We start from the raw sequence: 22,791 nt of genomic DNA, 5'->3' as shown, positions 1-22,791 counted from the left end.
AACTGAAACTTGGTAGGATGACTCCCATGAGTGGAATACAGCAATCGAAGGATATAACTTGTTGAAAAAGAACAGAAGGAATAGAAAGGGAGGCGGAGTTCACTATACGTTAAAAATATATATCCCTGCACAGAAATACAGGAGGACGAGCTTGGTAGCTACACCGAGAGTATCTGAGAGTAAATGGGGCAAGGAACTAAAGGAACATGTGTGAAAAGTGGAGGGAGAAATATCAATAATTTATGCAGACAATAACATACTACTAGCAGAAACCAGTAATGATTTGAAACAAATGCTGACGAAAGTTAAAGAGGAAAGCACAAAAGCAGGATTACAGCTGAATGTCAAAAAGACTAAAGTAATGACAACAGAAGAGTTATGTAACTTCAAAATTGACAATGAGGACATTGAACTTGTCAAGGATTATCAATACCTTGGCACAGTAATTAACCAAAATGGAGACTATAGTCAAGAAATCAGAAGAAGGCTAGGACTGGGGAGGGCAGCTATGAGAGAACTAGAAAAGGACCTCAAATGTAAAGATGTATCACGGAACACTAAAGTCAGGATCATTCAGACCATGGTATTCCCAATCTCTATGTATGGATGTGAAAGTTGGACAGTGAAAAAAGCAGGTAAGAGAAAAATCAACTCCTTTGAAATGTGGTGTTGGAGGAGAGCTTTGCGCATACCATGGACTGTGAAAAAGACAAATAATTGGGTGTTAGAATAAATTAAACCAGAACTATCACTAGAAGGTAAAATGATGAAACTTAGGTTAACATACTTTGGACACATAATGATAATTGACTTGAAGGAACACAACAACAACAACAGACCACCTAATCAAGGAGAAGAATGAAACATTTGAAAAGCAAACTGCCAATGTTTCGAGGAGGCATGATATAGTAGTAATGGGGGACTTCAATTACCCTGATATCTGTTGGGAGCCAAATTCTGCCAAACACAGCTACTCCAAGAAATTCCTGACTTGTGTTCAGGGCTGTGGAGTCGGAGTCGTGGAGTCGAAAACAATTTTGGGTGGAGTTGGAGTTGGTAGAAATGTACATAAATATACATTTGCCATTTACGAAGGAGTCAGAGTCGGACAGTAGAAAAATACAGGAGTCGGGAGTCGAAGGTTTGACATACCGACTCCACAGCCCTGCTTGTGTTGGAGATAACTTTCTCGTACAGAAAGTGGAAGAAGCAACTAGAGGTCAGCTACGGGTGAACTGATTCTAACCAACCGAGACAGGTAGATGAAGTGGCAGTTACGGGACCTCTGGGTGAAAGTGATGATACTATACTGGAGTTCTTGATCTTAAAGGAAGCAAAAGCTGAGAGTAGCCATAAATGTACCCTGGACTTCAGGAAAGCCAATCTTAATAAGCTCAGACCAAGCAACCCTAATGAGAAAAGGAATCCAGGATGGATGAGAGTTTCTAAAAGAGGAAATTCTAAAGGCACAATGGCAAACAATTCTATCAAGGAAAAAAGGGGAAGACAGCAAAAGAAGTCACTGTGGTTTCACAGAAAGCTTAGAGAAGACCTGGAAACAAAAAAGGACACATAAAGGAAGTGGAAGGAAAGCCAGACCACAGAGGAAGAGTACAGACAGGTAGCACTGAATTGCAGGGATGGCATCGGGAAGGCTAAAGCTGAGAATGAGCTGAGGTTAGCGAGAGATTCCAAAGGGAACAAAAAAGCTTTCTTCAGGTAGATTCATTTAATTTTTTTTTTGAAAAACAATGTTTTTTAACCCTTTTTGAAAGATTTTTTTTACAGCTTTTTAAAAATAATGTTCTTAAAGTTGTTTTGTTCTAATGTATTTTAAGGTCTGTTTTTATGTTTTGCTGTGTTTTTAGAGCTTTTGTTTGCCACCCCGGGCTCCGCTGGGAGGAAGGGTGGGATATAAATCAAACAATAAATAAATCAAATAAATAAATAATTCATAGTAAAAGACAGAGAAAAGAAATGGTGGTACAGCTACTCAATGAGGATGGCAAAATGATAACAAATGACAAAGACAAGACAAAAGGACTCAGTTCCTACTTTGGATCAGTCTTCTCCCAAAAGACTGGGAAATGTGAAGTTGAAGGGGCAGGATTGCAGCCTAAAAATGATAGACAAATGGTCAAGGATTACCAAATCACTTTGAATGAGTTCAAATCTGCAGCGCCCAATGGACTGCATCCTAGAGTATTGAAGGAACTGGCTGAAAAACTCTCAGAACCACTGTGTATTATCTTTGTGAAATCATGGAAGATGGGTGAAGAGCTGGATAGCTGGAAGAGTGCTAATGTTGTGTCTATCTTCAAAAAGGGCAAAAAGGACTAACCTGGGAACTACAGACCAGTCAGTCTAACATCAATCCCTGGGAAAATTCTGGAGCAAATTATAAAGTGGTCAATCTGTAAGCACCTTGAAAACAACGCAGTGATTACTAGAAGCCTACATGAATTTATCAAGAACAAATCCTGCTAGACTAATCTTTTCTCATTTTAGATCAGGTAACCTCCCTGGTAGATTGTGGGAATGCTGTGGACATAATATATTTCAACTTCTGCAAAGGTTTTGAAGAAGTGTCCCACGATATAGCAAGCTAGCTAAAAGTTGGGTGGATGGAACAACTATCAGGTGGATCCACAGTCGGTTACATAAACGTACTCAAAGAGTGCTTATCAATGGTTCCTTCTCAAACTGAGGGGGGACGTAACAAATGGGGTAGAGCAGGGCTTGGTGCTGGGCCCAGTGCTCTTCAACATTTTTATTAATGACTTAGATGAGAAGGTGCATGGAATGCTTATCAAACTTGCAGTTGATATAAAATTGGGAGGGATAGCTAATACCATGGAAGATAGAAACAAAATTCAAAGTGATCGAGATAGGCTGGAGCATTGGGCTGAAAACAGGGTCCTGTTTTTATGATGTTTTAAAGTGTTTTTAGTGTTTTTGTTTGATGCCCTGGGCTCCTACTAGGAGGAAGTGCGGGATATAAATAAATCAATTAGATAGATCAGAACGAAATTCAACAGGGATAAGTGCAAAATTCTACACCTAGGAAAAAGAAAACAAACACACAGTTGTAAGATGGGGGATACTTGGTTCAGCAATACTACATAAGAGAAGGATCTTGGAATTGTAGTTGCTCACAAACTGAATGAGCCAACAGTGTAATGTGGCTGCAAAAAAGGCAAATGCTATTTTAGGTTGCATTAACAGAATGGACTGTTGGTTTCACCTGAAAGGTGGTTTTCCCAGGCTTCATGCCATCAGGTGGGTAGTAGTGACGCCTAGTGTACAAAGGCAGGAATGAACAGGACTCAAGACTGGCTGCTCCTTCTGGGCTTCGCACCAAGCCAGACAAACCGTATACTGGATCTATGCATCTCTCAGACAAACGGAGACTACAAGGAGCAGCAACAGACATAAACACACATCTTGACTCCCTAAAGAGAAGATGAACAATCTTAACAGCAGCCTTAGCAGTACAGCACAACCTACCCAGACTTCAACATATGCACAGGTAGCGGTGTGCAGTGGATTTGTAGAGGCCAAGCAACACGTACACAGTAGAGGCACAAAATTCGGCATCCAGAATCAACCCACGCACAGGTATAACAGTGTGGAGGGTTTGTAAAGGCCAAAGACACACGCGCATAGTAGAGAGAAGCAGTCAGGTAAGGAGGCACTGTAGTCACTATAGTGAAAAACTATGTTCAAAATCAACCCACACACAGGTAGAGAGGTGCAGTGGTCTAATGGGGGCCAGAATAACACAAACACAGGAGAAAGGTGTGGTCTGACCTCAGATTGGAGACAGCATTTTTTTAAACGTTTCTCTACTTGAAGCTTCCATCCTCTCTATTCCTTAAATTCCCCTTATTTTACTTCTCCCTTTGTCCAGGATGAGAGAAAGGGAAGGGGGGGGAACAAAAAACTCAATACAGAACTAGAAATCAGTAGAGAAAAAGAGCAGGGGAAAAGCAGAGAGAAAATGGTGGACAGAGAAAAGAGGACCAGAGTAAAAAAAGCTGGAACAAACGGCTTTTAAAATGACAGACTGAGCAAGGAGATGCTCCTGCACACCCCTAGTTGCTGAAGAAGAGGCAGGTTGCTGGGATGGGTAGCCGAGAGGAGGAAAGGAACCATGCTGTGTGGGACAGCGGGCAGCAGTTACTAAAGGGAGAGAGTGCAAGAGAGCTCAGAAACCACTCCCAGGGATGGGAGAAGGAGTGGAGCTGCAGTTGTGAGCTCCAAGGCCCAGCAGCGGGCTCCATAGGGGTTGGAGAGGAAGGGCAGTGAGCCGCAGCAGTGAGCTCCAAGTGATGGGTGGTGAGAGGAGAGAGCCTGGAGCCTGCCAAGAAGGGAGCCACTGCAGTGAGACCCAAAGGAGTGAGGGAAGAAAGCCTGAGAGCTCCCGAGCTGCTCCCGAGGATGGGAGAAGGAGCGGACCCGTAGCCACAAGCTCCACGGTCCGGCGGGGGGCTGCACGGGGCTTGGAGAGGAAGGGCAGGCACCCTCCTGACAAGAGTATAAGGAAGATGCGGAGAAGGTGCAGTAGGAAGCCTCGCAAGAGGGAAGCCTGCGAATGGAGAACCGACACACAAAGATCCTTCTTTAAAAACAAACAACGAAACAGGACTAAGCCACAACAAACACGAAATGAGATTCAACAATTAACAAACTAACAGAGAACTGACTCACACCAAGCTTTAGGAAGGAATGGCGCCTTATCCTGTGACATCCCTATAATGAAAGGGGTGAAACAAGGGTGCATATTGGCGCCATTCCTTTTTAATTTTTTTATAAATGACATAATTCCTGCACTGTCCGCACCCAAGTTCTTTCCCCCCGCTGTAGGTTCCCAAAAAAGTTCAGTACTATTATATGCGGATGACCTGGTTTTAATGTCCATGAACAAAATAGGTATAAAAAGATTACTCCTCGGTTTGGAAGAATATTGTCAAACCCACCACCTCCAAGTAAATCAGGCAAAATCAAAAATCATGGTTTGCAGTAGATACAGGAGGACAAAAAACACTTGGACTTTAAATGGACGCAGACTTGAACAAGTGAAGTCCTTCAAGTATCTCGGCATAGTCTTTACAAATACACTCACCTGGAAAGCGCAAGAGGAAGCCATCAAACTAACCAGTGCTAAAACACTTGGCCAACTAAAAAGGTTCTATTATACGAGAGGAGGCCAATTAATTCTTCCCCTCCTAAAAATATATAAAACTGCAGTAATTCCCAAATTACTATATGGGGCAGAATTGTGGGGACATGCCCTCAAACGCACTGTAGAGCCTTTACAAAACTCTTTTCTAAAACAGATCCTGGGCCTCCCACGCAGCTCCCCTTCAGCACATGTAAGGACAGAAGTGGGAATCCACTCATTAACTGCAAAAATCGAGTTGGCAGCATTAAGATTCTGGAGGAAAATCCTATTATTGGACGATTCCGCATTAGTCAAAGGTTGCTGGCAGGAACAAATTCAAAAAGGGGGATGGGCGCAATCTACGAAACTCTTAATTGAGCATTACAATCTAGCACCTTATGATCTTAAATTATTCACCCCAAAAGAGCTGAACAACTGGGTACTCAATTTTGATGAGTCTCAAGATAGACTCCAATTGTCGAGTTCCCAGTTTTCGATCTGGTTCCCGCTCTTCAAAATAAACCACACTCCCGCCGCTTATTTTTCCACCCTTTCCTGTCCACAGAAACGCAGAGCGTTTACAGAAATAAGGTTTCAGACAATGCCCTCAGCAGTTTTAGAGGGAAGGTATAAGGGAGTGCCAAGAAACCAACGTTTCTGCATATGTGGGAATAATATGATTGAGGACCTCCCTCATTACATGCTCTACTGTCCTCTCTACAATTCCCCGAGAAATAAATTTTTAGATCCCTTCCTAAAACCTAGAGAGGGCCTAGCACAGGAATTTATACTTACCGACCTATTGGCTGACAATTTTAAGGAGGTGACCATTGCGGTTACAAACTTTGCCATGGCAGCGAAGAGATTAAGAGCCCAAACAGTGAAAGACAATACAAACAAAGCCGAGCAGCCATGATTTCCCAAGACAGAACATATTGCATTTTATTGTATAAATGTTATTGTTGTGTTTTTAAATGTGTTTTTGCGATGGCCAATGGCTAGAAGCAATAAAGTATTTGATTGATTGATTGACTCACACCAAGCTAACAGAGCTAAGGCTAAAACGATCTGCTAAGGACAAAAGGCAGGAATGGACTGGGGTGAAGCCCAGAAGGAGCAGCCGAGGTCTTGACTCCTGTTCATTCCTGCCTTTGGACATCAGGATGGCATGTACCTGGGGAAAAATACAGCTTCCAAATTGTGTGAAGTACTAGTTCCTCTCTTATTAGGCACTGATTAGGCCTCATCTTGAGTTCTGTGTCCATTTCTGGACACCACACTTTAAGAAGCATTCAGACAAACGGGAACGGGTTCAGAGAAGGGCAACAAGGAGGATTAGGCAACTGGAAACAAAGCCCTATGAGGAGAGACGGAAAGAACTGGGCATGTTTAGTCTTGAGAAGAAAAGACTGAGGAGAGATATGATAGCACTCTTTAAGTAGCTGAAAGGCTGCCACATAGAAGAGAGCCAAGATGTCTTCTTGATTGTCCAGAGTGCAGGACACAGGATAATGGGCTCAAGTTGCAGGAAGCCAGATTTCAGGTATCAGGACTATTCTTAACTGTTAGAGCGGTACGACAATGGAACCAATTATCTAGGAAGGTGGTGGACTCTCCAACACTGGAGGCATTCAAGAGGCAGCTGGACAGCCACCAATCAGGTATGCTTTGGCCTTATAGGCCCCTTCCAACTTTACGATTCTATGATTTTATACGATAGAGTAGAGCAGAAATCCTTAAGCACCACCTTCTAGAACCCATGTACAGAGTAGGTCAGGTATGTGGAACTTTTGGCCCTCCAGATGTTGCTGAACTACAACTTCCATTATCCCGGACCACTGGCCATGCTTGTTGGGGTTGATGGGAGTTGCAGTTCAGTAACAACTAGAAGGCCACAGGTTTCACACACCTGGGGTAGGTGCAGGATCATCAGAGGTTACTAACCTCCATTCTCAACCCAAAAAGGTGGCCCACAAGAAAACCTTTACCAGTAATACTGAAAGTTGCTGAACTCCTTTCCAGCAAAGGAGAAAGCGGCCATGTATTTTCCAATACCAAACCTGGGCTGGAAGCAGAATTGAAATTACTTCTGATAATCCATGTCATTAAAACAGTCCGAGACGGAGTTGCCATCACCCACTCCAATGCTTTGCCTCAAACAGAAGGTATACAACCAGCCAATAGTTAGCGTAACCACTAACCATCTTGTTAACCCCAACCAGTTACTCTTTTGGTAAGGTATCGCCCGCTCAGGAAAGGGTTAAGCAAAACAAATGGGACGCTGCTCCTGTCCAAGCACCCTGTCAACATCCTCAGGCAACCAATGGTGGCATGGATGAATGTCCGGTATATGTATTATATCCAACCTGGCTTCTAGGTCTGATTGGAGGCAAGCAACTGTGTCTATAAAATGCCTGGCAAATAATTCAGTGACTTACTGGGTTTTATTTGATCACCCTGAGGATCTATATGAAACATATCCCTGCCACCCAAAATAGCTTCCTGTACAGTTCTGCGTTGACATGACAGTGACACAAAAGTACTTCTTTGCCACCATCTCCACAGCAGAGTAGACTCTAAAGTGAGCTGTAACCTGTATATGGTTGGACTTGCCCAGTATTTTTCTCCACTTACGTTTCATTTATTTTATTTAAAATATTTATACACTGCTTAATAACTTGCATTTCTAAGTGATGTACATAAAAACAAGTCATACATAAAATGAAACAACAAAGCAATAAATTCATAATAAAACCAAACACTGCCTTAAAATACCTGCTGGAACAAGAAAGTCTTAGTCACGTGCCTAAACTTCAACAAGGACATGCCTGACTAATCACAGTTGAGAGGGAGTTTCACAGCTTGGGGTCACTACACTGAAAACATTTTGATTAAATGACTTCAAAGCATTTTAATTAAATGACTTCAAAGGAAAAGTTCACCACAACTGTTCTATTTGGGGAGACCAGTCAGTAACACAGCCATTTTTTCTCTTTTGCGCTGTTAGTGGCCATCAGTTCTACAAAGTGCTTTACAGTCTAGATTTCATACATCCTCTCACAATTGGGAAGAAGAATTGTGTGTGTGTGTATGTATATATATATATATATATACAGAGTGCACATGGCATGCAAGAGAAAGTGAATAATGTAAAGAGATAAAGCAAATAAAAGGCAGAAATAATATCCTGTGTCTGGAAAAAGGTAACTTGTTGCATGATGATCTCATTCAGGGTTGCCTTGCTTTTCTTGTTGGTAATGTGAAATGGTTACTAACTGAAGCCTTGTTCCTGTAAGCACATCCATCATTTCCATGGAACGCTTAACATGAAATAAGGCAGGCAACCCAATAGCCAATTTACACTGTGCTTCTCAGAAGTATAATATTTATTTCAGACACTCAAACTCTTGAGGAGCAGGGAGCACCTTGTTCTAACCATACGCAGAACAAGTTCACACGTGGCAGCACAATCAAATTGCTTCCATAGAATCCCATCTTCCACAAGTAGTACTGCATGGATTCTAGCAACTCCTGCAATCATAGCAGCCATTCGCCTGCATGACAATTATACTTATTTTACACAAAGCTGATAAAATGACAGACTGTGTTCACAGAAAATCTGTGAGGAGTTTGCACCAAAGAACACTAATGTTTGTGTTGTGGTTAAAAGCTGTGGTAAATTAACTCCCAGATTAACTGTGACATGGCCATCATGCAGTAGCAATCATTAGCAAATAGTTATAAAGACCTCTTGCAGCCATTTGCACAATTGGTTTCCATATGTTGGAAGTTTCAATGGATGGTTGTGTAAAGTTCTCTAAGGAAAGTCTGAAAGCCCAAGGAATCTTATTCTAACATGTTTCAAGATCATAAATACTTGCTTCTTATTTGATACAGCTGATGAACATTTCCTCTAATAGGTTTTTATTTATTTATTTATTTATTTAATTTATATACCGCCCTAAGCCAAAAAGGCTCTCTGGGCGGTGTACATAAAAGATAAAACATTTCTATTTCTAACTACTTGTTCTACACTGCATTGTCCTCCATGAAGTGTGAGCAAATGATTCTATGATGCAAAATATTCCTTGAAATTGAAACTCTGGACCACAGTGAGATAAAATGTCAAATTTCACTTCCTGTTTGTTATAACAAAATATGTATACAGTCATTTCCTTCACCTCAAAATACATAATAAGTATCAAGATTGCATGGAAAATGCCCTTGAAATGGAATAATAAAGTACATACATCTAGCAGTGTTTTTTGGAAGAATTACACGTTTACCATGAGGAAACGGCTGCCACAGGGGCAGTTTGCTCAGCCGCAATCTCTTTTGTAACATAAAATCAGGGACGCACACAGGTTTGTCAGCCATCCATAATGGTTTTTAGTCAGCATTCCAGATTAAGCAGAAATGTGGAAAGATCCATGATTGTGGATAAGAAATGACCAAGAGTCAAACTCACCGTGCAGATTGACAAGTCAGGAAAGCTGCCTCTCATCTTTGCACGTTACACCAGCTAATTGTTTTGGAATTCATCTCTTCACACATGGCAGCATTCTCACTTCACGGGTGCCATCTGCATTAGTTCCTTCTTCTGCTGCCACCTACCCGTTTTATTACTCTGTTGCAGCACAAGGGTATATAGAAGAAGTTATTGTTCAGCTTGCAGAAAAACCATACAAATGGGATCCTTTTAAGCCACCAAGGCTTATTTCAAGCTTTCCCCCATAACCACCCACACCCTTCAAAAAAGCTCTGGACAGAAGAAAACCCAGTCCGGAAGCCATCTGTACAGATAGAGCTATTTGGACAAAGGACCACTTAAAACAGGATAGGCAAATACCGCCTGGTGTTGCCACCATGTGACTTCCATACATGTCAGTAAGAAGGGATATGCAGCAGCTTTGTTGGTTGGGTTGAGCTCATCTAGTTTCAGGTTACTGTAGCACCCTGTCTTCTAGTGGGCTATTAATTCTTTCTTCTAGTATATTGCTAGTGACAGATCTGAAAGGCACAGACCTGAGGCAGACAGAACATCATAAAACAAAGAACTTTCCCTAAAAACGTCACATCTCATTTCAACTGCTTCCTCAGACTCCTACTGCGTTAACATCATTCTCATCCCTCACCTACCCTCCTGGATTTCTCTCCCCCCTAGAATGATCCCAGCTAATTAGGGGCTACACAGTGGGCATGACATCACCGATGACAAATATGACTCAGAGCAGGGGCAATGCTTTATCTTATTTTTATTTATTATTAAAAATTTATACCCTGCCTGTAATCCCAAGGAGCCTAAGCAACAATGCTTCCTGAACTATCCCCAAACAAGAGGAACACATTTTCTTCTGGCAAAGGGATTGCAATGGATGAGAACAGAGAGGAATCCCATGAAAGATTACCTACTTTCAGATTCCCAAGGCCTTTGCCAATTTAAAGGAAGCAATTTGCAGCATAAGGTTTTCTTTTTCTATTTGCAAGTCAAAAGGAAGAGAATGGTTTGAATTGTCCATTATGCTTTCAACCACCTCCTTTAAATTGACTAAGTGCTTGAAAATTGACAAGGAGGGACTATACTGCAAAAACAGCCCCCTTCACCAGCTGATTCTAAACAAATGCTTTTGTCCCATTTTGCCTCCTAGAAAACAAAAATCACAAAATGGGTGCATCTGGCGAAGTGTTTGCAAGACTATCATCCCCTTTTCAGCTAGCTCTACTAGGTACAACCATTATTTCAGCATATGTTTAAGGGAGTAACCATTTCAAGGGATGTGTAGAGAAAAATTCGTGTTTGTTGAAAGGATAAGCAATAAAAATAATATTCAACACCACCTGTGAAATCTGAAACATAAAAAAGGCAAATGCTGCACTAGTGTACCTGTTCAGAAGAATTTGGCCCTGTTTAAAAGATAGCCCAGCTACGAATTTCAAAACATTTGGTGTAAGGTTAAAAAGAGACACATTTTTCTGTAGGCAGTGTGAACACAAAATGTTAAATATGATTGTTAGGTTCAACAGCACCTTAGAAAAAGAATGACATTTCCAACTTGTATATTCAAAAATGATTTGAGGAATGTTCATCTGAAGCATTATATTCCTCCTGATTAAAACGTCCCATCAATGTACGCTGCATCACTGCAGTTCCAGTTCCATACAGGTTTGGGGCTGTTAATAAATTGTTTTCAAAGTACCAAGAGATCATTTGAATCACCAACTATTACTGACGTAAGTACTATCCTCAGTAGCACACACGAAAAATGCCTGAAAAAGCCACTCTCCAATTGTCTTCACAAAGGAATATAATCACCCTCCACCCCAGCTATACTGGAAGAAATGAATTTTACATACAACTTTGTACAGCTAGTTTTTTCATACCTGTTATTAATTGATGCCGATTAGTTTTGTGCTGATTGTGCCCCTGGAAAGCACCAAAGCCCTGTAAAAACTTAAGCCAAGAATGTGTATGGGAGGGGGAGTGAGAAGAGCAAGATAGGCACATGGGAGGGTAGAGATGGTAGAATTTATGGAATTATACACCATCCCATCATTCCTTTCTGACACAGTGAACGTTGCTTAAACTCATCCTTGCCATGATCCTACTTGAACACACGGATCCTGAAAAAGGTTTATTAAAATCTGGCTCTAGTAAAAAACAAAATAAGAAAAACTCCACAATCTTCCTAAGTATCGTTCTTTCTGGACAGTAATCACATTAAGACTACGGTGTAAGGAGAAAGGAAAGCAACGTTAGCAACATGGAGTGATCAAAAGAGCTGAAAGTTACCTGCCAACAGGTCGGTACTGGATGCCACCAAACTGCTGCGTTTACTGTTTTACCACAGGGGGGAAAAGTTTAGGGAGGAACATTCTCAAGGTTTTTTCACAAGCTCTTTCTCTTGCCATCAGAAAGGGGAGAAGGGAAGTTTTTCTCTGGATTGTTTGACTTTTTTGGCTCCTGAAAAGTTTTGCAAAGAACAGTAAGAAAGTGTGAACTGTTAGAAACTTAAGCAAAAAAAGGATTATATGTATATAAAAATTGACATTAAGAACTACAAATTCCCACCCCAAAACATTGACAGTGCATTAAGTAAATAAAAGACATTCAACTGAAAACTGGTACATGAGGGGTATGGAAATTTCCAACAATGGTCCAAGCCACCATCAGAACATCCCAGAAATCACCCTCCAAGGTCAGGAGACTCAAAAGTAAAAGAAAACAAAAGGAAAAAGGTAACATTTCATTATTAATCCTACAATAATTTGTACTTTAGGAATTCCTAGAACAGAGAAAAATTAAAAAATAAAAAGAGACAGTAGCAGCAGAGGTTACCTGTCCGAGCACCTACAATTCCATAGAGAGAACAGGAGTGGGTCGTGAGTCTCACACCAGCCAAATAGCTCATAACCTTCTCAAAAAGAGTGAGCCATGAGAAAGAATTGTACATGTTGATACGTCTTACAGAGTTTAAGCCCTTAGACATTTAACCTACTTGGGCTTTGTTTTTTTTAAACTGGGAGGCTTAGTAGAAGTTTAAATTTATTTATTCCACTTGTTGAGTCTGGTAAGTGTCCAGTGCAGCACCTTTAGTAGAGTCCTTTTTATTTTTATAAGCATCGTAGTTCCAGAAAAATTTTCATAGCAGATCTTCCATATGACGCACTGCTGGGCAAAGTCATTGAGGTATGATCACACAGTTTCAAAGGTGAGCGCAACCCAACAATAACAAAAGTAGTCCATGAGTGTGCTGTCCTTCCACCATTTATTACTGATGATCTATCACAGTGTTCCAGAATGAGAGGATTTATAAATGTATCAAAACATTAAAACATTAAAGAAAGATCTGAAAATATACAAAGCTATAAACACAATCTGCAATTCTATACAATACAACAGTGCATGAGTGTAACTTTTTATCTGCAGAATTTGCTATATATAAATATATACATATTAAAACACACACAAAAATATGAAATTCATCAAGCTCCACCCACCACCACACTTCCCTGTAATTTTGCTCCCATTTATGTTACGCCGTTGCCTATGCTGATACTATGGCTTCTGCCTTACCAATTGCTCATTTCAACATAAAGGTTCAAACTATGATAAGCAATGTTGGTGCTCCAAATGGAAAGTCAGCATTCTTCAGAAAAGTGCAACATGTAGCGCTAACTTGTGTGGAAGTTCACCCTGATTCGAGCTTGATTCATTTTCTTTACCTATGAGAGATATGTTTTTAAAACCTTCTACCATTACATTTTCCTGGTGGAGATATAATAGGTAAGGTAAAAAAGGTCTTGTTTCTTTAAGTACAATTTTCTGTGAGATTTTAGTGTGGCTTTTCTTCTCCCACAGAGTATCCAGAGTTTACTCCAATCTCACAGTGCACCCATGACCATCTCATGACAAGCGGAAAAACCAGAGTTTGAAAAACCCTTCATTTTTTTTGCATGTGTGTTTCAGAAAGAAGCATGTGCTTCATTGCACTGCATTTATATTGATGTAAACTGGTTCTAGGAATTTAGAGAGGGGGAAAAAATATGAGTATGAAAATTTCAGTTGTCACTATCTGTTTTGCTCAAGACTGTTGACTTAATATAGCCTGCATCAGAAGTGTCAAAGAAAGTTACCCGCTCCTTCCTGGGTTCACACTGTTTCTTTTGAGTGAGTGATTCAGAGATTTATAAAGTTCTATCAGCTAACAGAGGGCTAATTCTTTGCTCAGATTCCTGTAACATGCTCAGTGTTTTAAAGCACACATAAGGAAAACATTACCCAACTGGGTTTTCAGAGAAACCTCTATTTTAGAAGACACACGTTTAGCTGGCAAAGGGTTGATGAATCATGAGTCAGGGAAAAAAAACGCTTAAAAGATTGGGCTTTGGTTATATCCTCTGCCTGGTGTTGGTTTTTTAAATGAAAACCTTTCCAACCTGGGCACTCAAAAATGTTTTTTGCTTCACCTCCTAATGTCAACAGTCAATCTTCCGCTTGATTTCAATAATATCTAATTCTACCAAAAAAAATCCAAATTTGTTTTTGTTTTTTAAAAACATATAACCAGGCATGACCAAACCTCCATGAAAGCAGGTTAACATTTTTCTGTTTGTTGCCGCCTGATGCCTCTCTGCATGGTTAGCCTCAATTGGTGTATATTTAGGATCCAAGTGAAGGTAAGACTGCAAAGTGGAGAGGATGGGCCAGAAGGGTAATGCCAAGAGCCTCAGAGAGGACATATTCCTTTAAAGCATTCAGATAAAAGCAGCATTGCACACATAAGCTGCCCACCCTCCAAAACCTTTCCATAAACCATCTTCCTGTTGCAAACATTTTACTTTGTGGGTTTTTTTCATAGAAATAGGGTTTTGTATATATAGTTTCAATGCTGTATGCACCCCAAAGAAAATAAATGAGTGAGAAATGGGTGAGGAGGAGGAAGGTGAGGCCATTAAAACAGACCCAAAGCTGCTGTTTTGGTTCTTTTATCAAATTTAATAAGAAAATGCACAGCCAGAAATATCAGGGTTGGATGAGGGTTGGGAGAGGAGATCATCAGGCATTCTGGAAAAAAGAGTGACGAACTGGACAGACAAAAAAACCAATGACAAAACAAAGCAAAATACAGACACATACATAGGGGCCTGAGATCAACATATGCGTGGCCTAAATCATATTCCAATTCTGGCTGGGCCTTACTGGCAAAGTATCCTGTATTGTTTCCCAAAACCTGCTTATTTCTCTTCAGGATTTATTCTTAGGAAGTCACTTTACATTTTACTTTAGATTTTAATGTCTTCTATAAAGAAAAGTTACTAATAGTAGTAACACATTAAGTTTACTCCATAGCAGTTTTGAAATTTGCAACCATTTCAACCCTCCTCCACACCCCTCCCCCATTTTTCTGGATAACAGATAAAAAAGTGTCTAGTTTTCGTTTGTTAAATAGTGGTGATGTTAAATAGTATGGGTATTTTCAAGTTTGGCCACTGTTAAAGATGCAGGCATGGAGAAGGAAGTGTTGCGACGAGCATGTATTAAAAATGAAACATTAACATAGCATATATCTTGCAAAAAGGACTAAAACACTAACAAATACAAGTCAATGCACATTTGTTTTAAACTAGTGTTATTCTTTTTCACATTGGATTAAACACTATTTTGTACACCAAAAGTTAACAGCGCTGTTTATCTTTGCTTTTTGTGCAAAAGAAAACATGCCACTTCTGCCATCAATGAACAAGACTGAAATTTAGACATATCTTCTCCCACCCCAGGGATTAAAATAATTTTTAAAATCCACACACATTAAAGTCTTTCTCCTGAAGAAAATGGTTTTGTTTTAAATATAAATGTATGGACATAAATCCATCTGTTAATACTGAAATGGCAGAAGTCACAGGTTTGTTTCAAAAGCTCATGCTGAACTAATATATGTTGCACCCTGTTAAACTGCTTAAGGGCCAGACCTCCGAGGTCATTACAGACTATTTGTCAGGAATGCGAGTTCTCAGATCCTGCAGATGTTAAATGGGAGATGCCAATATTTAGAACCTTTGAAAGAAACAAAAATTGGCTGCCCTAACTTATAAACTCTTATGGGACATGGGAGCAAGGGACATACAGCAGCCAACAGGATTGTGTGCTAATGAGGTGAGGGGATAGTTACAGACATTAGTTCACAAATGCTTTTGGAAAACTCAAATTTCCAAGCTCCAAAAGCACAAATCAAGCTGAATCACTTCCCCATGAACCCTGCAAAGAATTTAAAAGTCACAGTGGTATCTCTAATGAAACAAAGATTTCAAACCCCCTCCCCCACGCAAATGCAGGCTTTTAACTGGACATTACCAAAGGAAAATTGGCTGTAAAAAATATCAACTGAACATATGTTCTGCAAAATTAACAAGTAGCAAAAGCAACATTCACAGAACATGCGTTTTGATCTTGATCCCCAGATTAAACCTCCCTTCACCTCCATAAGCTGCTTCTGATATACAGCACTACAAGTTGGTTCTTGTTTTAAAAAATATATATATACAAGAAAGTTGGTCATTTTTATTTACATGTAGCATCACTCCACCAGGAGCTTAATCTCATTGGCTATTAGCTGGTTCATGTTGAATATACCCCCCGGGAGCTTGGTGAGCAACTCTCTCTCTGTGGTTTCAGGGTCGCTGTCGACAGAGCTGGAGCTCGCACTCATATTATCGACAGTGGCGCTAGCTGGAGGGCCCAGCTCTGGCTCGCTAGTTTCGCTAGCCGTGGACACCACAGAGAGCAAGGACATGCGTCGTGTCAAGCGACCGGGGGGAAGAAGGGAAGCGGCATACTCCGCTATGATACCAGCTACATCTAGATTACAAGCCTTGTCAAAGGCAATGAAACCTACATTTGCATTGGCCTCACAGACGTAGAACGAGCCATCATCCTTCATTAGGAGGTCGATGCCACATACATCCATCCCCAAAATGTTAGACACCTGGATTGCCAACTGCTTGCCTTGTTCACTCAGCGAGCACATCATTCCTATGCCACCTGACAAAAGAGAGGATAAATCTTAGAATGGGATTACTGAAGGACGACCTATTTTTCACTATAGAACATCTATAAAAACCCATGTAGGTAGAATTGTGGGGAGTTAATACTGAATAAATTGGTTAGCCACTGGAAAGTGTGTGTGAGAGTCGGTATCAAAAAGATGGGAATTCACCTGGGTAACAAAAAAAAAGCTTAAAACCCAACAGGTTACAGAAAAGCTTTTTTTACAGATTTCTGCTGGGGGGGGGAGCAGCGGAGGAGGGAGAGAGAAGATAAACAGACCCTGACGATATTTAACAATATCTGTATACTCCTTTTCAACCACACTGATTCTGAAAATGGTTCACAATAATAGTTAGATTTATAGGCAGATGATAGTGCCCCCACATTTGGTTCAGCATCTCATCCATGTGAGATGAAGCAAAAGGGATGAATGAAATAAAAGTAACCATTAAAAAACCTGGTGGGATAATTAAAGCCATGTAGTAGGACCCCACTCATACGGCAGGTTACGTTCCAGACCACCGCTGTAAAGCAAAAACCGCTGTAAAGCGGAACCCATTGAATAGAATGGCGTGCGATGCCCGAAAACCGCCGTAAAAGCAGAGCAAGTGCCGGCTTTAGTCTAACTGCGTCTAATTGAGACTGCTGCATTAGTGAAGCGCTGTAAAGCGGGGCCCTACTGTATATAAAAAGAAAGAGGTGGTCTAAAGAGACAAAGTTTCTATCAGTGATAGTTCAGCCTATTATCAGTCACTTAACCACGGTCCATTGGCAGTAAGTTTGCACCAGCCTTACCGAGTGACTACAGAAACAACATTATGCTATATTATTATTCTTTTGTAATTGTGACTAGATACAACCATATAAACTTGAAGGCAGCTCACCATATTGTATTCTAAATGCCTTGTCATTTCTTTTGAAGTAGGTAAAATTCCCAATTTCAAGGTCTCATTTTTAATATAGCACGATTTGTCTGGAAACATGTCACTAAATTTAGGGTCAGAACTCTCCTGTATAGGCACTCAATCAAGAGTAAGCAGACTCCCATTCTTACCAAGCGAGCAATTACTCTGCATTCTACCATCTGTTGAGCAACGCAGCATAGTGCCCACTACACGACCTCCTACTACGATCACACGAACATCTTTGCCGTGGGACTCCTGGACATACTTTTGGAATAGATAAGGGGCCTCATGACGAATTAGATGGCTCAAGTCTGCTAAATGATGCTTGTCTCTTGCCAGAAACACAGCTTTACCTGCATCAAGAAGGTATAGGAGGGTCAGGGAAATTTCTACATATTTCTGAAGGATAGGAAAAACAGTGTATTTGTATAGCCTTAATCTCAGTGCTGTAAAGAGTGTGCTGGCAGCACTGGTGTATGAATGAATACAAATAAAAATAGTAAAGCACTTTGCACATTTAATGCTATAAAATTAGCAAAATTTGAAAAATGTTACCTTAAAGAAAACCCACAATTTCAAACGTTTATTCCAGTTCTCAACTCCCTGAAGAATAGATCTGCCAGTATCCTTCAAGCTTGGCCTGGGCCATTCCATGCTATTCCACTAGTACTAGGGTGCAAGAGCGTTTTGCAGTAAGTTTTGGTTTCACTAGACACATAAAACAGAGGGTTGCGCCAATCACAGTCCAGAGATGATGGGCGATTCCAAGGTGCTGTGTATGATTAGTTGATGAACCCAAAATAAACCACTTCCAATTGGTAGTTACCAATTATATTAATAATTAGTGCAGCAATTGAAAATACAAAGCTCACTTAATTTTTTTGCCAAATACAAAATCCATGGTAAATATAAGTTCTTGATATTACTTAGAACTGTCAAACATTCTTTAGTTGTAAATATCCTTTAGCTGAATACAACCAAATTTAGAAAAAAAAATCACCAGGGAAATGAACCTTGAGCCAGCCTAACAAAAAGAAGAGTGAGACATCTGCTTCAGGTAGCAGATGCAGGGGCGGAGTGGTGCCCCCTAAATTAGCCTGCTGCCCTCAGGTGCAGTGAAGGATATTATCCCACCACCAGTGTTGAAGCAAAATTCAACTGCCATTCCAATCAGCTTCTCTGTGTGGAACGGGAAGGCACAAACTTGGTCTTCACTTCAGGCAGACATCCCTGAATAAACCATAATTAAGAGTGTGTATTCATAAAGTAAGAGAATTCTATAAAATCAAAAATACCTTTCAGCACAGTGAGGCTTCACAATATATTGCTTCTGAAACAGTCTTAACCACACCACGCTATCCTTGATCTCCAGCCTTTTGTTCCCACACCACCATCTTAATCAACCTATTTGACCCATCTTATTGACACGAAACACAAGACAGCCTAGTGGAATTAAGAGACATTATTCCTTCTATCAATAGCGGCAAGCAAGTTATCTCTATTTAAAATGTTTACATTAGGGAATTTGATTGTTCATCCCTGTATTTGTACAATCCTATGTTCATAGGCCTTGGGAGGTAGGCTAGTTCTCGCTGACAGCCCTCTAATCTAAGAGATACTCTCTTTCAACAGGCTACGTAACAGAAGCATTCTCCAACAGAGGAATTTCTAAGGGAAAACCCAGCAGAAGATCAAAGTTTCATTCTATTCATTCGGGTATGAATACAGACAATGGCTTCCTGTCCCATTACAGATGCAAATTTATTGAGCCATACTGAGATAATTGTGTCATCACCAATTACTACTGTTTTAAGCAGTCACTGTGTTTATTTTGCATATATTTAAGCTCTAAACCCACATTTTACAAAACAATCTCTGTCTGTCTGTTTCTCTGCATGTGTATCTGGCAGCTCAGGATAACGCTTCTTTCTTGGATTTAATGAAATGAGTTTTTAGTCATGAAAAGCTGGTGCCATAATAAATGTGTTAGTCTTTAAGGGGCCCTAAGACTCTTTGTTTTTGCTGTGACAAACTAACACAATATTGACAATATCGAAGTCCCATGTCCAGTTAAACTAGTGAGGCTACAAAAGATTAGCTGCTGGGATCGCCATGAGACACCCACGTCACTACTACAGAACCCACAAGGGTCTCCCCTCCCCTCCACAACCAGATTAACTTTATAAATGGCAGCAGTGCCAATTCATCCTTGCTCCAATATTCTGATCCCCTTCCATTGTTATTAGATCCAGCAATGCCAACGGAAGAAGAGGAGAGTACAGAACTGTTGTCACTAGCTGCAATAGCTGGTGTCCAATGAGAAAAGACACAGAGAGCCTGTGCCCAGATTTATGCCTTTGTCTAACGAAAAGGAAATAAAAGTAGATAATAGGAGGTCAAGGTTGGGGGGGATGAATTTAATAAAAATAAGGTGAAATGGAAAGGCAAGAGCGAAAGGAGGGATCTGGGGAAAGAAAGGATGCGCATATTTGTATGAGTGATGATTCTGGAGTTGGGGGGGGTTAGTTGGCTGGCAAAGCGGGAAGACTGGTTTGAGAGTTAATTGAACAAGAACTGGGTTGGGCATTGAATGTGGGGGGAAATGATTTTAAGATAGTTACAGATTAGTAGAGCTTGAAGGGGGCTATAAGGCCACCAAGTCCAACCCCTGCTCAATGAAGGAATCCAAATCAAAGCATACAGTCTTCCCATTAAACTTGGCTAAATAAATTGATTTTACAGAAAGAGGTGATCTGGGGAAATTTTAACTTTTGTGAAATTGGTGTTCTCTGAGAACTGTGAGTTCAGAGGAGTGTTTTTTGTTATGGGGCTCAGAACCCACCTCTGCTTTGTATGCAGGCTCTTAGGAAGCTGCCTTATACTGAGTCAGGCCATTGGTCCATCTAGCTCAGTACAGTGAGTGGCAGCTGCTCTCCAGGGGGTTTCAGGCAGGAGCTAAGACCCATCCCCAATTCCTGGGCAACCCACTTCATCTTTCAGCCTCAACACTTTGCCTTCTGTGAAGTGGATGTTTTGTGAATGGCCATACCCACCACAGCAGCCATTTTGTGAATGGTCATGCCCCTCCATCATCCACAACACTTCATCATCCACAACACTTTCTTCAAATTCCAGATGTGCTCACTGGCCCCCAAAAGTTGGAGACCCCTTGGAAACTAAGCCTCCTGCACTGGTGCAGCCTTGTATACAAGACCAGAAAGGTTACTCCCCTGAAAACTTTAGCAGGCTACTTAAAAAAAAATCTTGCCTTCTCCAAATCTGTCAGCACTCTTGGTTTTCCTGCTGAATGCAAAGAGGTTCACATGTCTTTGTGGTCATCAAAGAAATCAAAAGAACTGGCATAAGAGAGATGGAGTGATCTGTCAGTCCACTCACTTGCAGGGATGAAATTCCTTATGCTCGCCTGCATGAAATTCCCCGACTTCTATCACAACCAGGCAAATAGTACTTAAGGTTGCACTAGTGTTGTGGACTCTATGTAAACTTGACACTTGAAACTTAACACTGGCGAAACTCTGCCTGCAAAGGAGCCAAAAATGGGTGGCATTAGTGGAGTTTAAGAGCTACATCACCCTCACCTGATATCTAGAGAACCTGTAGCGCCCACAGAGAAACTTTCATGTTAGCAATTGTGGTAAGGAGCACTCGTCACAAAACAGCACTGCTTTATGATAAACTTGAAAAATTGTATTGACTTCTCATTATATTCTCTTCTTTGCCTCAAGACACCAGGCACACACATTCAACATCCACTCCACTGCTTCAACTGGGGATGCAAAGACCCTGCCTGCCCAACGTGTGCGCATGCGCACAGACACACTTAAATATGTCTGGTTGCACCACCTCATGCATCAGAGTACATGCCTGTCTCACCCAAGAAGGCAGTGGGGCATGTTGATGCCCCCGCTAACATCTTGGGTGATGGCAGGCATGTACACTAATGCCCGAGGTGAAGTGAATGGGAGTATTTAAGCCCCTGCCAGCTCCGCACATGTGCAGGGGTGATGTTGGCTAGGAGAGCAGAGCTCCTGCTCCGCAATTCATGCCACTGTCCAGTCACAGCCCATGACCCGATGCTGGTGGGGATCATGGAGTAGGACTGGAAGCTCCATCCTCCCAGTGGCAGGGGATGCCTCACCTAACATAGCAATGCCTTATCTGCTATTTTTACTTTCTGTCACGGAGTTTGAGAAGGAATGCAAGTCCTGCTAGAACACAAAAGTTGGTAATTCTGTTCATCACATTCTATTGCATATGCTGCTCAATTAAAGCTTGGCCTGTTTTAGTGCTGTCTGTGCAATAGGGTTAACTACTAGCCAGACAGCCACAAGCGCCAGGATTAGAGTGGGTGCAAGGGCAAGGGCTTTAAAAGCTTATAACCCACTGGTTACTGTTAGTGTAATGATCCACAAAGGTAAGCATGTAGGATAAAGGTGTTGGCCAAAATGAAAGACTTCCTGGATCATGTGAGGGAGAGGCAACTAGGTAGCTGGTGTTGTCCATGAAATAAATGAGCTCTGACACAACCCTCTCAATGGAGGGTGTGTAGCACATTTCACCTGCCTTGGTGTTCTACACAGCTACAATTTCATCTGCAACCACCTCAGTCCAGGGCACACGGCTCGGTCTGCAGGCCTGGCATGTGGTGGATTGAGTAAGGCCCCGTATCGTCCTTCTGTGTTCAGAAAGTTGCCCTATGAAGCCCAAATGCTAGCCCTGCCTGCCCCTCCTTTTGCTCATTCCATGATTGCTGCTGGCTAGACATCCAAACTATAGGTTCTACCTGAATTCCACATTCCCCACTCAGCAGGACTTCAACTCTTGTTTCCTGTTTTCCATAAGCTGAGCTACTGCTGAGTTCATGGGTTTGTTTCCTGTGAAAATGTCGTTTGTCTTCCAGCGTTGCTTGTTCTCCATTCCCTATGCCTGGCAAAAAACTCATTGTTCTCATGGATGCACTAAAACCTCCTTCTTGGGAGCCCATGGGTCCCTTCATGCTTTCTTCACAGTGAGCTGCAGAACTGTCCCTTCTCTGTCCCTGTTTTTTCCCTTTCCAAAACTTCTTCCAGACTGTAAAAGTGCAGATGTGGTATAAGAAGATTTAAGCTCTCATCAGAAAGAATTGCTTTCTTTTCAAAATTAGCTTCTCGGAGTAC

The 22,791-nt window shown here is 41.2% G+C and overlaps 1 protein-coding gene across 9 annotated transcripts in view; it reads right to left on the bottom strand.

Annotated features, from left to right (window-relative positions):
• Positions 1 to 22,791, bottom strand: part of RIMKLB (ribosomal modification protein rimK like family member B) — a 114,845-nt gene that overhangs the window by 7,070 nt on the left and 84,984 nt on the right. For 7 of the 9 annotated variants that reach the window (XM_061583164.1, XM_061583155.1, XM_061583136.1 and 4 more), the window contains 2 exons: positions 17,764 to 17,967; positions 13,394 to 16,703 (listed from right to left, as the gene is read on the bottom strand). In XM_061583164.1, coding sequence (XP_061439148.1) covers positions 16,240 to 16,703; positions 17,764 to 17,967 — 668 coding nt within the window. In that variant the 3' untranslated portion in view covers positions 13,394 to 16,239. The other 2 variants (XR_009757756.1, XM_061583179.1) reach the window with 2 other exon arrangements.

This window comes from Rhineura floridana, chromosome 1 (assembly GCF_030035675.1).
Source record: "Rhineura floridana isolate rRhiFlo1 chromosome 1, rRhiFlo1.hap2, whole genome shotgun sequence".
NCBI lineage: Eukaryota > Metazoa > Chordata > Lepidosauria > Squamata > Rhineuridae > Rhineura > Rhineura floridana.
This window is presented reverse-complemented; position numbering and strand designations above follow the sequence as displayed.